At 41.2% G+C, this 16,324-nt stretch overlaps 1 protein-coding gene across 1 annotated transcript in view; it reads right to left on the minus strand.

Annotated features, from left to right (window-relative positions):
* Positions 1-16,324, minus strand: part of LOC121700216 — a 1,725,899-nt gene that overhangs the window by 42,454 nt on the left and 1,667,121 nt on the right. Inside the window, 4 exon segments of the mRNA XM_042083025.1 lie at positions 1,925-2,086; positions 3,241-3,414; positions 9,902-10,075; positions 16,007-16,171. Of these exon segments, the coding sequence (XP_041938959.1) occupies positions 1,925-2,086; positions 3,241-3,414; positions 9,902-10,075; positions 16,007-16,171 (675 nt within the window).

Below are 16,324 nucleotides of genomic sequence, written 5' to 3' on the forward strand. Positions count from 1 at the left end.
GTCTGGAGAGTGCCAACTTGAGAGGTTGTACATGGTGAATTGTGCTATTGTTTTCAATAACCTGTTGGTTGATTTTTGTTTCTTTTTGTCAAGTCTTTTTGTTTGATATTTGTCGGCACTATTTTTGCACTGTAAATAAATCTGCACTCTCCAACAAAATCCATGGGGATTCACCGTGAGGGTGAGCCGCGCCTGGGGGTGGAGATGCGTTGGCCCACCCTTGTTGGCCAAGGGGGCGCCTGTATGCCTTCCCTCTGATAGCTGGCTAGCTCTGGCCAGAGTGAGGGAGGAGCACAGGTATCTTATCCTGGTTACCCCGATATGGTAGCCGGGAAAATCCAGACCCTGGTAATCTAGAAAGATTAAGGGTCTGGCCACCAATAATGTTATGGTCCAACTCGAGGGGCGGCACCAAGCATGCATTTGACAAACTCACTGCACGTAATTGGATAACACTACGACCAATGTTTACTCTGACTGATTCCGGACTTCAATACAATTGGATAACACTGCGAATTGAGAACCCCAATTCTCAAACTACATTCATAAAACATTGACACAACAATCGGCTCAGTTGGGGCGAACAGGCGAAGCATTGCTACTTGGGTGCAGAGATATCACGCAACAGATCAGTACTTTCTCACTCGCCACAGCACGGTCAATCTCTGCGCCCAAGTGGCAGTGCTTCACCAAGTCAATATCAGCCTAACAAGAAGTAAGGGGGATGGATACAAACATATTTTCAAGTCACTGAACATCCCCTGGAGTTCAGTGAAATATATCATTAAGGAATGTAAGGAATATGGCAAATGTGCAAATCTGCCTAGAGCAGGCCGTCACCACAAACTGAGTGACCATTCAAGAAGGTGCATCTACTAAATGCTGACTTGAAGGGGGTGAATATGTATGCAATTGCTTATTTTACATTATATATTTTTATTTAATTAACATTACTCAACTATTGTAAAAAAGCCCAAAATAAATTCTTCAAGATATATGTTATAGACACTGTATGCAAATTAAATTGATCAAGATATATTTTGAAATTTATAGCAGTGTTTCCCATACATTGACTAATCTGTGGCGGGGCGCCACGAAATAAAAATCGGCCGCCACAGATTAATATTCTATGTTTAATTTAAATTAAATATAAGGTCAAATCCTTGCATTGCCATTGAGCTGCGCTTTTTACGCACGCAGCCTTTCCTTGCCCCGCCCCGCTCTCTCTCGTAGCCCGCTGCCCCTCCTCTGCATGTGCATTTAACAAAATATTTACGATTGTTGAAGGATTGTTGTTGCCACATAGAAGCATTGCATAGAACATGGCGGGCTAAATTGCTATGAAATCCTCTTAGCATCGTGACCATGCTGCGCAAATTTGTTCAAAACTGCTGCATTGAAGTTAACTTAGTTTAGTCTCTTCAATGTAGCCTACTATGTTGTGATAAGATCTTAGCAGAGTTAAGTTATGCAATCAAGCAGTATCTCAAAGCTAACATTAGAATACTGTTTGGATGTCGAATTTAGCATGCTTAGCCTACTTACAGCTGCTTGTCAATTTCGTTGAAGGGCTCATTTTATTGACTCTGACACTGAATGTTTGCAAAATCCCGATGTAAATGGAAAAGTGTTTTCCAAAATTCAAAAGTGCTTGTCCCAAGGAGAAGTACGAACCTTTATTTTAACTAGGTCTATGTAGAAAACGTTATGAATTGCATCCACACATCAGCAACCTTTAAACTGTATTACAATTGCAATTTGAAAAGGTTCCCTCCCGAACGTCTTAAAGTGACAGGCACCCCCCCCCTTTTCCCCGTTGTCCAAGTCAGCTACCGCCACAAATTGAATCCAATTCTGTGAGAAACACTGTATAGGCACTGTATACACATGCACACCATACTTGTTGCTGTGTGTTAAGACTCACACTAGTGTCTCCAGTTTGCAGTGGGGATTACTGAGGAACTCTGAGACATGCTGAATTCCTGCATTGCCCTTCAGGTCCAGCTTCTTCAAACTGCAGGAGTTTGATCTGGCAACTGACACTATCGCAGCACAGGTCTGCTCTGTGAGAGAACACGTTCTCAGCCTAGAGAAACAACACATAATGATGTATCTGATTATTACACTCACATACTGTACTTCTACAGTAATTATACAACACACACACACACACACACACACATTGCATTTCATCATCATTTCTCGCTTTCTCGCTCTCTTTCACACACACATACACACACACACACACACACACACACACACACACACAAAGTGACACTTCTCCACATACTGCATTTCGTCACCATTCAGTAACACATTATCTCGGTCTCTCTCACGAACAGACACACACATAAACACAGCACATTTTCTCTCTCGCTCACACAAACTGTTTCCTCCAGGCTGCATTTAATCATCATTCATTCATCACAGGAGTCCATAGACATGCAAACATACACACCGTACTTGAGCAATTACATTTTGGATTTGCCTGAAGTAATACATGTAGCCTAGATATTATGTTTGTAAAATATTCGACTTTTTAAATATGTTTTATGTATGTTTTAATCAATTAAATGTATTTAGTTATTGTTAAAATGTTGTTAATACTATTAGTTGATTATAAGGGGCAAAGTATGTTGCAAATCATTGCATTTGTTTGTTGATTTCTTTGTAAAGCCATCACAAGTGTCCCCTCATATTTCCAAACATTACATCAATAGGCTACTACAAACATAGTGGAGAGTGCACATTGATTTGGTAATTTGATTGACTACTTTATACCAGACTGTTTAAGTAGGCCTATCATGAGTATATGGATTATAGGCATATGATGACCTGTGTAATTTCTTTCATGGCTTCATAAAACATCAACATCCTATGTAGCTTTTAGAGTATTCAACCATTGGCCCAAGCAATGTGAGACAACTCAAATAATAAAAGTAGAACTGCATAAGCTTAAAAGCTGAGACCTCCCACATAACAAGAAGCTGGTCTGAGGGCAGATCTGGCATTCTGCCCATCCTCCAGTTTTGATGATTTTGATCAAAACATATTTTGAAAACAATCAATGTTATTATATTAATATTATGATGGTTGACAGTGGGCCAGAAGTGGTGGTTCAATTTCTGGAAGCCTGATTTCACTCTCTGGGTTTTTGCTCACAATTTGGCCCCTTCACTTTGAAAATATCTTCTGTGTCCATGGGATGGGCTAAGGGGTAGAAATGAGATTGGCCCTTACTCTAGATTCTCCAGTTTGCAGTGGGGATTCTTGAGTAGGTCGTGGAGATGCTGAACTCCTGCATCATGAAGCTTATTTCTACTCAAGTCGAGTATCTTCAAACTGCAGGAGTTTGATCTGTCAGCTGACGCTATCGCAGCACAGCTCTTCTCTGTGAGGGAACACTCCTCCAGCCTGGAGATAACACATGATGACATATCTGATTACTACACTCACATACTGTACCTCTAACTATACAACACACACACTACATTTCATCATCATTCTCTCACAGTGAGCCACCGACAGACCCCCCACTAACACACACAAACACACACTGTCTCCTCCACACATGGCATTTCATCATTCATTCAGTAAAGACTAAACATTTAACACATTCTTTCTCCCTCTCTCTCTCCCAGGGTTCCCACTCTAAGTCAAATGTAAAATTCCATGACTTTTTTCCCTGACCAAAAAAATGCATTTTCATGACTATAATCATGTACAATATACCGACCAAATATTTCAGGGCGGCCGCGTAGCGTTCAAGAATATTTTACTTTTTAGAGTGGGAGATTAATAAATGGGCATTGAATAAACAAAGTTGAATTAATCACAACTACTCAAGCAAGCAGTAAAGTTAATAACCAGACAAACACCAATTCTGTATGGAAATATATTTATATTAATGTATTTTGGCAAGTAAATTTTAAACTGCTACAATAAAATATCCTGATATTCCATGACTTTGCCCCAAAAATGATAAAATTCCCTGACTTTCCATGTCTGGAATAGACTTTCCAAAATTCCATGATATTCCAGAAATTCCATGAACCGTGGGAACCCTGTCTCTCTCTCTCACTCACAAACACAAACACACACACACACAAACACACACACAAACACACACACACACACACACACACACACACACACACAAACACACACACACACACAAACACACAAACACACACAAACACACACACACACAAACACACAAACACACAAACACACACAGTCTCTCTTCCCAGGAGGTCACTATACAAACATACAATACAATTAAAAAGTTCCAAACCCGTTCTCTCTCTCTCTCTCTCTCTCACACACATATTGCATATACGCTTTTTGGCCACTCATCGGGCATCTTAATCGGCAAAAATGCGCGTGCACAAGGCTTCACGACAACAACCTTGCTCCAGCGGTGAGTTCACAACACATGATTGGCATGATGTCTTCACAACACACCATATGATTGGCTCAATGTATTCACATCACACCACATGATTGGCTCAATGTATTCACATGTCGACGTTTTGCTGAGGAAGGGGTGGGATATGTGTAGACAACGGCCATTTTGACATTACAAACTAACCCCATGCATTTCTATGGAGGATTTTTTGAGTGCTGTGTCTCCTCATTAGAAAGTCTCATTGCCAGGGTGTGAGCTCCAGCCAGCAGAGGGCGTGCCATGTACAGCCTGATGCACCCGGACAATATTGTGTGCCTGTCTAAATTCTGAAGCAGTGTCCACCGCTATAAAATGAAGAGGAAATACTGCAGAAGAAAGTTAAAGGAAAATTCTGTGCAACTCACCGAGTGGTTAGTGGTGTTCGTTGATGTTCCAAAACAAGTAGCGTAGCGAAATACAGTTTCTGTCGTGTTTTATTTGGCTTTTTGTAAAATCCCATTGATTTCTGTTGGAAGACTCATTGCACGTTGATAGCTGCGCCACCATCTATGCTTCAGGTTCAAATATTGAGCGCGGTTGTGAATAGTTCCACAATAGCAAATAAGACGGCTGGAAATCATTAATTGCGCCGATATATTTGCTTTTAATAATCAACAGAACACCACTAACCACTCGGTGACTTGCACAGTTTTGAAAACGAACGTTAAGGGTTGTTTTAGGACATGTTTGAGTAGTCTACTACAGTATGCCCATTGCCAGCCACCCTGAGAAGTCAAAGGCGATTCAAAACGAGTCAGAAAAGTCGAGACAGGACCAATCGTCAAAATTTCGGTGTCCACCACTCTAGTTCATCCAAAACAAACCGGAATTTTCCTTTAATGTTTTGCAATAAACTAGTCTACATCAACACAATATGTGGAGTGAATCTGGACGAGCCCTCTGAATAGTTAGTTAATTAGTTAGTTTATTAGTTGTCCCCTTACTGAAATTCTTTTTAACATTATCATACCGCTTCTCATCCTGCATGGTCACAAGCACGGAATGGCACATACATGGTCACAGACATAGGAATGACATACAGACGTACACCTTACATACATCATAGGCATTTGACACAGACTTTTACAGAAATTATTGGGGTTTTCATGGGAAAAACATACATTATTGCACTGCATATATTTATCTGTAGGACTTTGTGTTGTTGAGTGTTTGGATTCCTAAGGGGATTAGGCTTCTGCTGAAGCGGGCTTTATTGCACCTTATGCTTCTAAACCTCCTGCCAGAGGGTAGGGTGAGAAGTAGCAGTTGAGTGGGTGGGTAATGTCCAGGGATATTGAATGAGCAATACGTGCGATGGCCTTAGTGTTTAGTTCTAAGTTTGGGGTATGCAGACCTATTATTTTGGTGGCAGTATTGGTTAGTTGAGTGAGTTTGTTACGGTTTTCTACAGTAAGCATGTTGAAGAAGCAGGTGGAACAGTATAATAGGATGGGTTGGACAATGCTGGTATACAATATAATAGGATGGGTTGGACAATGCTGGTATACAGTAGTAGGAGTAGATGGGGGGGCAACATGAAGTCCTTTTAGTTTACGCACTGCTGACAGTCTTTGGTTTCCTTTTTTCTGTATGTCTGTTGTGTGATGTTCAAAGGTGAGGTTATTGTCAATTGTGAGTCCAAGGTATTTGAAATGGTCTACTGTTTCCACTGTTTCGTTGGAAATGATGATGGGGTGGTGGGATTGTGTGGATCCAACAGCCATTTCTTTTGTTTTGCTGATGTTGAGTTTGAGATAGTTCTTTCCACACCACTGAGTGAAGTGAGAGACTGTGTTGAGATATTCTTGGGTTGAATGAGTGTCTGTGAGGAGGCCAAGGATCGCGGTGTCATCGGCGTACTTGAGGAGTATGGTGTTGGATGAGGGGCTGGTACAGTCGTTTGTGTAGAGGGTGTATAGGAAGGGGCTTAGTACACAACCCTGCGGGGCTCCTGTGTTGGAGATCAGTGCAGGTGTGGTTGTTGTGCTTACCTGGACGGACTGTTGTCTGTTGGTGAGGAAGTTGTGGAGGAGATGGATCAGGTGGGAGGGGACGTTGAGGTGACACAGTTTCTGGATCAGTAGGTGTCTTTGAATGGTATGCAGAGCTGAAATCTGCAAACAGGATCCTGGCAGCTGTGCCTAGGGAATCCAGGTGTTGTAGAAGGAGGGGCAGCAGACATACCACAGCATCATCAGTGCCTCTCTTAGTCCTGTAGGCGAATTGGAAAGGATCCAGATGTGGCCAGACGTGTGGCAGGATGTTTTGTAGCAACAGGTACTCCAGACACTTCATCAGGTTGGGTGTGAGGGCGATGGGGCGGAAGAGATTGAGGTCTTTGGGATGTGGTTGTTTGGGTACTGGGATTATTGTAGCGGTTTTCCAGAGGGTGGGGATTCTGCATTGATGGTAGACTTCACAGAAGAGTGGGTGGATTATTGCAGACAGTTCAGTGGCACAGGTCTTAAGCACCCTTGCTGGGATCCCATCGGGCCCTGGGGCATTGCCTGGCTTGCATCTTCTCAGTTGCCGCCTGACATCCTCCTCTGACAAGGGGGCTGGGTCATTTGGGTCCAGCAGAGGGAGTGCATCCAGCTGACTGTAACACTCCTCTGAGTAGTCGACTGAGTGGAACAGGTTAAAAAACATGTTTAGTTGATGTCCTTGCTCTGATGAGATTGGTGTGCTGGGTCTGGGTGCATTTCCTGTCAATGTTTCGGCCATCTGAAAGGCTTGTCTGGTGTTCATGGAGCTGAATTTTTGTTCCAGTTTATTTTTGTATTGTAGTTTGGCTTTTTTTACTGCCCTATTTGCTGTATTGATTGCTGTCCAGTCCTTGAGCTTGAAGGCTCTGTGTTTTTCCTTCAAGCTTTTTCTTAGCTGAGGTGTGATCCATGGTTTAGAATTGGGATATTTTTTTATTTTCTTAACTGGAATGGTGGTCTGAATGCAAAAGTTTATGTAGTCTGAGATGATGGAGACCATGTCGTCTAATTCCCCATCAAAAATGTCCCAGTCGGTGCATGCCAGGGAGCCTTGGAGTTGCGCGATGGTGTCCTCCGTCCATTGAGGGGCGCTGTAGGTCTCTGGCTTGAGTCTTTTGAGTTCCTGTTTGTATACCGGTGTGCGGTACGCATCGGTGATGTTGCCGTAGCATAGGTCCAAGATGTTATCCCTTCTGATGTGGGTGTCAACATACTGGTGAAATGATGGCAAAACAGTGTCCAGTCTGCAGCTGTTATAATCCCCCATGATAAGCACCGGAGCCCTCTTGTTCTCTCGCGTCAGTCACTGACAGTAGAATGCATCGGGAATAACACATTGGAAAGACACTACTCACTGCTGCGCAGCAGTTTGTGATGTTTACTGAATGTAGGCTAATATTAAATTCACTAGTTCACATTCCGGAATTTGCATAAAGACATAGTAGAATAATAGAAAAAAAATGTAGCAAAAAGGGGATCTAATGGTAATGCGATGGAGGAACGATAAGTAATGTAGTTAGCCAGAATTGTATACGGCCACAGTGGAGAGTCAATGCTAAAAATGAACACTGATTGTTCTTTCTTAAGTTGATCTGTTTTGCTTTCTTTGATGACCAAATGGAACATGTCTGCATCCAGGATCTGAAGATCGCATGGATGAATTGATGGGTTGAAATCGGTAGTAATGGTGGTATACTCGCTGCACAAAAGGGGTAAATAGTGGGTGAATGTAAACAGCCCTTGTTAATTGCATGGACTGCCGCCTGATTGTCACTGTAAATAAGGGCGCTTTTGCACGACCATTAGCTACCCCACAGGAGCACTGCAATTACGATGGGATAGATTTTGTAACGGCAGAAGAGGCGAAGTATCACCAGTGTCTCTACACATGAAGTCGAGTATTGAGAACATTGTGTACAGAGTTTACTAAAAAGAAAGGTTTTAGACAACTCACTTCTTGACTGGCAAGATGGCGGCAAGCAGAAAAAACAAGTTGTTCAAAACCTTTCTTTTAGTAAATTCTGTGTACACAATGTTCTCAATGCTTGAGTTCATGTGTAGAGACACTGGTGATACTTTGATCAAAGTGTCATGTTGTGTCGAGCCTTCTTAGTTTTTTTAAAAATAGCGATTTTGATCAAATAGTAGTGCCCCTATGACTCCCAATCAAAAGTCTATTTGACCCGAAAACGACAATACGGTCATGCTTAACAGTGGCGCTTCCGATGTAATTATGCTTTTAAATGGCAGACATCCCAAGTCTCCCAGAAGTTCCGGGAGTCTCCCACATATTGATAGCGGCTCCCTGACACCCGCAAATTAGATAAAATCTCCAGGAATCTAGAGCAAGCGATCAAGAGTGCACACGCGAGACAGAGACGTCAAATCACGTGTGCATCTGAGTGTAACGCACACACGACAGGGGAGAGAGAGAGGTCTGGTGCGTGTGTGCCTGAGCGCATCCAAGACAGACAGCATCCTGATTAGCCTGTTTCGCTAAATCAACCAATCAGTTTTCAGTGTAGGCGGGCTTTCTCTCTCTTTTCTCCCGAACCGAATCAGTTCAGTGTATCTAGCAACAGGAGCGTCATGTCAGTGCCCCCAAAAAAGGAAAATGATATAAGAGTAAAAAATAATGATAGGCCTAGTTTTGCACGCTGCTCTGTTTGTAACAGTGACTTTAGCATTGCCCATGGCGGGTTAAATGATTGCAAAAGACATGTTGAGGTGAGTTTAACAAGTGTCAATTCATGTGCATATTATTCAGGCCTATACTAGATGGCTAGTTGCCAAGGCTACATGAAAAGACCAAACTACCAAAATCTACATATTTTATTTTCACAATTTCTATCTATAGGCCTTCCTTATTTGGTGTACTGACTAGATATTATTGAACAAACATATTCATCTGTATATACTGCATATTCTTTGTGATACCTCCCTGAAATTACTTTTTGCAGGTTGGGATATCTGAGTTTGATCCTAGGGTGCATTTTGGTTAGACTTACGCTTTCAGTCCATCAGCCCAACCATCACACCAACTATCACACGTGATCAATACTATGCTAACCTCTGGCACGTTTCCAACAGCATTCAAAACGGCCCGGGTGGTACATGATCTCCTGGGTCTCTGGCTGGAGGAGCGCATATTGTTTTAGTAGAAGTAGAAGAATGTCACTGATTAGTCAAAAGTATAGGGGTGGGATGTTCACAGTTTCATAGGTGAGATATGGAAGCAGCTTGACTATGGAGTTTGAATGGGAGTATGTATGGTGGCCCTGAGGTGCAAAACACAACAACAACAAAAAAACACAACAGCAAATCACAAAACACAACAGCAGATAAAAAAATCACAACAGCAAATAACCCCTCCCCCGAAACACACACACACACACACGTATTTGTGTACCCGACTAACTGTACATATGCACTGCAAATATATACAGATTTGTTGTGTGTTGAGACTTACTCTAGTGTCTCCAGTTTGCAGTGGGGATTCTTGAGGAGCTCTGAGAGATGCTGAACTCCTGCATCACGAAGCTTATTGAAACTCAGGTACAGCTCCTTCAAAATGCAGGAGTTTGATATGACAGCTGACGCAATCGAAGCACAGCTATTCTCTGTGAGGGCACAGTCTCTCAGCCTGGAGAAAGAACACTGATTAATAAACTCACATACTATACCTCTAACTATATACAACCTTGTACAACTTTACAATTCAGCGGTATTGAACGCGTCAGCATTTGTTTTCATGATGTATTTCCAGTGAGGCTATTCACATGGGTTATCCTAAAGTTAGGAACGTTTATTTAGGATTTTGGTGACTTAAGACATTTCTGTAATACACCTTTCCTATCTGAAGTAAGGATAAGAACACTGACTTAGGAGCGGCCGTTCTCCAATGATATAAACATAGTTACCATGGTTACCAAACAGATAAGATAGGATTTGCGAGTTAGGAAGTTTCTGTAATACGACCCCACAGTAAGTGTTTTGGTTTTAGCCTTACAAAGGTTTTTCATTACCAAGGTGTCACACACAAAATATCTCATGATGGGCAAAAGCAAAGAGCTCTCCCAAGACCTTTACAACCTTATTGTTGCAAAACATATCAATGGAACTGGTCACATATTTCAAAACTTCAGAATCTTCCTGTAACCACCATTAAGTGGAATGATCATCATTCCATCACCCACCAGTCATGCACAGGAACTCCACGAAAGATTTCTGACCTGGGAGTCAGAAGGATAGTCAAAAGAGTAGCCCAAGAGCTAATGACCACTTGGAAAAAACTCCAGAAAGATTTAGAGGCAGCAGATACAGAGAAAATAAAAGGCAATGCACTACACCGCCATGGCCTCTGTGCACTAAGTCATGCAAGACTCCAATACTCAAGAAAAATATCACAACAGCTCGTTTAAAGTTTGCTACACAACATTTGGACAAGCCTATGTATCACTGCTGTCTGGCACTTTTCCTAAGTCACTGAAAACAGCTGCTGTAAAGCCACTTCTCAAGAAGAATAACCTGGACACCTCCATGCTAAGCAATTACATGCCCATATCCAATCTACTTTTTATTGGCAACATTATTGAAAAAGTAGTCTTTAAATCAACTAATCACCTTCCTAACATCAAATGGGTATTTTGATTACTTTCAGTCTGGTTTTCAGGCAAATCACAGCACTGAAACAGTTCTCATTAAAGTTTTCAATGACATACGCCTCAACACAGATTCAAGTAAAACATCAGTCCTAGTGCTACTGGACCTTAGTGCAGCATTTGACATACTGTTGATCACAATATTTTACTATGCAGACTAGAATACTGGGTTGGATTTACAGGCATAGTTATCAACAGGCTCAAATTATATCTACAAGAAAGGAGCTTCCCTGTTGCCATCAGAAACTGTACCTCAACACCAACATCTTTTAACTGTGGTGTTCCCCAGGGGTCGATCTTGGGGCCACTATTGTTCAACCTCTATATGCTCCCACTTGGACAAATCATCCAAAATAATTTGATTTCATATCATAGCTATGCAGATGACACACAAATTTACTTAGTTGTGTCAACAAATGACTATGGTCCCCTTGACTCTCTGTGTCATGCAGACATTCACGACGTCCCCGATTGGTCCCGAACGTCATGTTCTCTAGCGGACGTTCCGGTGACCTTATTGATGTCCGGAGCAAGTTATCGTTTGGTTATTGCGTGACGTCCGGTGCAGGACTTTCTGGGAACGTCACCGTCAGGTCCCTCGGATGACATTTGGTCATTTCAAATACCTCCTAAGGACCCGACAATAACGTTATACCGGGGACATGGGGGGGGGGGGGGGGACGTTTGTTTATTCACACATGGCAGCGGAGTTGAGAGCGCTCTGGCTACCGCCTGCAGGACGGAGACATCACATCCACGACTTCACGTTACACGTCTAGGGATGACTAAAGTATCTATCTATCTAGTCTCTAGCAGTAGCTGCATTAGCCTACCGTAGTCTAAGGCAACATATCATACAGTTTATGAAGTTGTGCGTCTATGAGCAAAGAACCATATGTCTACTTTGCTCATAGACGCACAACTTCGTAAACTGGGAAAAGGGTTAACGTTAAACTCAAAATGTATATGTGCTACATAATTCATGCAGACATGCTGAATTATGTAGCACATACATTTTGAGTTTAACGTTAATCTATAACGTTACAAACTAGGGAAGGGATTTTATCAAAATGTTAGCTGATGTGACGCTGTTCTTATCTTCTAGCTTAGCCTACAATGCGCTTTTCTTCAGATAACTGTCATTACGTGATGCATGTAACATGCTCTAAATAGGCAGTGGTTTATTTAACGTAGTCACGTACTTATTATCTGTTTTATTTTCAGAAACACACACACGGCCGAATTGGGACTGAACCGGCTTTTGGAGCTGAATACGATGCAATAGAACTAGAGAAATGTTTAAAACAGACCACGTAGCATTTGTTTAGGGTTGTCTAGCAACATAAGTGACTACTTAATTGTAAAGCAAAACGATCTAACACTACATTGCAGAAGAATTAAGGATACTGCTTCTTCATGACTTGTTTAAATGTCATTGGAATTTATTTGACGCATGCTCGCATTTAAAAGTGTCACGCATAGGCCTAGCTGTCCCCAATGTTACAGCAGCTCCTTGTGGAAACAGCAAAGAGTGCACATATCCGATGAGATTTCTAACGAGGAGCAGAAGCTCTCTGCCTCACCAGAGCCTTACTGTTTATTAATAAAACAATGATATAGAATAGAAACATCAGAATCTATTTATTTCATCTTAAAGTTGGCTATAAAGAGCATTCATAGCCTAGAGAAAACGATACATTTTTCTTTATCTGCAATGTTCCAGGAAGAAAGGCTGACATTTATAGGCTGTCCCTGTTTGATCACAGCAGGTCCAAGAAAACGAGTGGATATAACGTAATGCATTCTAGTTATGTTTCATGTACTTTATTTCATGTTGAGTTTTGCTTCCCAGCATGCATTGCGATTCATTTAGTATTTTTGGCTATTATTAGTTTTTAATATTTTGTAAACAATATGGTTTGAACAATTTACCTTAGGCTAGCCTAGGCCTACTCTGATGTTTTGTCTGATGATGTTTTGAACAATATGCTACGGGATATGCCCATTAAAACGTTGTATTAGTTTATTAAGAAAATGACACCGTAGATGTGAAAGCAGCACATCCTAGCCCGGTATAAATGTCCATGTCTACTCATCATTAGTGAAATGCATTCGGAGGATGTGATTTCATACATGCGTGAAAATATGAGGTGAGTAAAGCTGATTGCGTAGTTGTAGAACAAGTCATTAATGCGTGTTCATGTTCCGTCTACCTCTCTCCTAGCAACGCTGAGATTTACAGGATGTAATACCGTACCAAATCGCGCTTCGTGTTTTTTTTTTGTTTTTTTTTACCATCGCGGAAATATAAACGTTGCGCGCATAACGTCGCGGTGAACATTACAGGACGTCCTCTCAAAGTCTCGTGGACGTCTTTTAGACCTCCCGAACAGAGGTCCGTGGGACGTAAAGAGAACCCTACACAATGTCGAGGAGGTGACGTTCGCCAGGGGACCTTTAGGGGACGTCGCCAGGACTTTATTTTGTTTACTGGGAAATCAACACCTGGATTTTCTTCAGCTGAACAAAGAAAATACTGAAGTAATTATATTTGGTAAAAAGGAGGAAATACTTAGGGTTGCCACTCTCCTTGACACAAAAGAGTTGAAAGCAAAGTATACTGTTAAAAATCTTGGGGTATTAATTGACAGTGATCTAAATTTCAACAGCCACATAAAAGCGATTACTAAATCAGCTTTTTACCCCCTCAAAAATATTGCCAATCTTAGAGGGCTGATGTCAAAACATGATTTAGAAAAACTCATTAATGCATTTATCTCCAGCACGGTTGATTACTGCAATGGACTTTTCACAGGCCTTCCTAAAAAGTCTATCAAACAGCTTCAGGTGATACAAAATGCAGCAGCTAGATAGCCTAGAAATCTAGACACCTAGAAATCTAGACGCTCCCTAGCGGCAGCAAATTTAATTTGCAGCCAGGGTAGTCTAGCAACTCTATGTCGGTTTGCGAGCTGGAAAAATTCAACTTCAATCAGGCCAATCACATCGTGTATAGAGTCGGCAGGTGTGCTTAGCATAAGGATGGATGGCAGAGTTGCGACAGTTCCGCGTGAATTCCCTGCTAAGAAAACAAAGAACATGGATGTTGCTGCTGATGAACAGCGCAACTCGAGTTACGCTTTATGCTACGCTAAGTTGGCAAATGTTTGATCAACTAGTCAACTAGCTCCACTGGTGGGAAAACGCATAGGATGCATGAGTTGTAGCGATATCCTATTGCGTGCAGAGGGAATTTGAAAGACAACCGTTTATCCCGCCCCTCGGATTGAGCACTGCCTATCGTTAGTTCCCAGACCCTACATCTTGATGTGGGTCTGGCTCGTCAGGCTAGAAGCTAGGGTTCTCACAAAAACTAAAAGAACTGACCACATTACTCCAAGTCCCTGCACTGGCTTCCAGTAAGTCACAGAATTTACTTATAAGCACTTCTGCTTGTTTATAAATTAGTTTAAAGTTTAAACTAGTTTTGGATCGTTTGAGAGTGGTCTAAAGGCATATCTGTTCAACATGTGCTTAGTTCTTTAAGCGCTTCTTATGTGCTATGGTTTGTATAATATTGTTTTATTTCATTAGGCTGTTGATTAATTTGACATTATTGTTTATTATTGACATTCTCCTTAATGTAGTCTTACCATGTTATTGTTTTTATATTATTGATTGAATGGACATTATTGTTTATTATTGCTTTTTCCCTCACTTTCATTGTTTATTTTATTAGGCTATTGATTGAACTGACATTGTTGTTTATTATTGCTATTCTCCTTTTTATAGTTTGACCAACATTCTAATCTGTTCCCTGTTACATTTTTAAATATATTGTTTTTGTATTTATATGTCGCTTTGGACAAAAGCGTCTGCCAAATCCCATAACCATAACCATAAATCAGTAAATGGAGCAGGACCTAAATACCTATCAGACATGATTCAGCAGTACACAGCTTCTGGTCCTCTCAGGTCCCAGGAGAAAAACCTGCTAGTAAAATCTGCTGTTAGAGCTTGGTGAAGCAGCTTTTAGCTGCTATGCGGCTCAGCTCTGGAACCAACATTCGGATGACATTAAAAAGGCCCCAACTGTAGCCAGTTTTAAATCTAGACTTAAGACCAAACTGTTCTCAGACGCTTTCTGCTAACTACACTCAGTTACAAATTCTGAATCTGCCTTGAAAATTACTTTACCTTGTGTCTTTTATTTTTAAACGATTGTGCCTTGTACCTTGTGTGTTTCATGTTTTCTTTTTTATTATAATCTTTACTTTTTAAACTATTCTTTGACTATTGGCCTTCTATGCTTTTATTTGTTATTACTTTTTGCTTTTGTTTATGTAAAGCACATTGAATGACCTCAGTGCCCCCAGTGAACATGCTGTTTTTCATCTCTGGTACTGGCAGACTTCATACAGTTGAAGGAACAATGAATGGAACAATTTTTTTTTCTGGCACAATCTTGCCATCCACCAGGCTGATGACGATGAGAAATAGGTGGAACTTCAGGCAGGATAACAATTCAAAGCATACAGCAACAGAAACTCACAACTGGTGTCAGAAAGAAAATCAAGGCCCTGACTTAAGTCCAATTGAACATTTGTGAAAAAAACTAAAGATCAAGATTCACAAGAGGGCCCCCCGGAATCAAGATTTAAAAGACTATATCTGTTTAGAAGCATGCGCCAAAATCACACCTGAATACTGTTACTGACTAGTTTCTTCATACAGGAAAATGTCTTGAAGCCGTCATTACAAAGGCTTTTCTGCAAAGTATTTAAGAAATTTCAGTTGGCACGGTCAATACTTTTTTCCTGTCATTTCATTTTATTACACATAACTTTATTTATGGACTCTGGACTATTAATGTCCAGACACACACAGATATGTTGTTGTCTGTTCAGACTCACACTAGTCTCTCCAGTTTGTCGAGGGGATTCTTGAAGAGCTCTGAGAGATGCTTAACTCCTGCATCACAAAGTTTATTTTTACTCATATCCAGCTCCTTTAAACTACAGGAGTTCGATTTGCTTATCACAGCACAGCTCTTCTCTGTAAGGGAACAACCAATCAGCCTGGAGAAACATAACATATAATGAAATTTCTGATTATTACAGTCACATATTGTAGCTCCAAACACACACACACACACACACACACACACACACACAAACACTGTTTCCCCACACACTGCATTTCATAATCATTCACCCATCACAGTGAGGTGT

This window comes from Alosa sapidissima, chromosome 24, assembly GCF_018492685.1.
Source record: "Alosa sapidissima isolate fAloSap1 chromosome 24, fAloSap1.pri, whole genome shotgun sequence".
Taxonomy (NCBI): Eukaryota; Metazoa; Chordata; class Actinopteri; order Clupeiformes; family Clupeidae; genus Alosa; species Alosa sapidissima.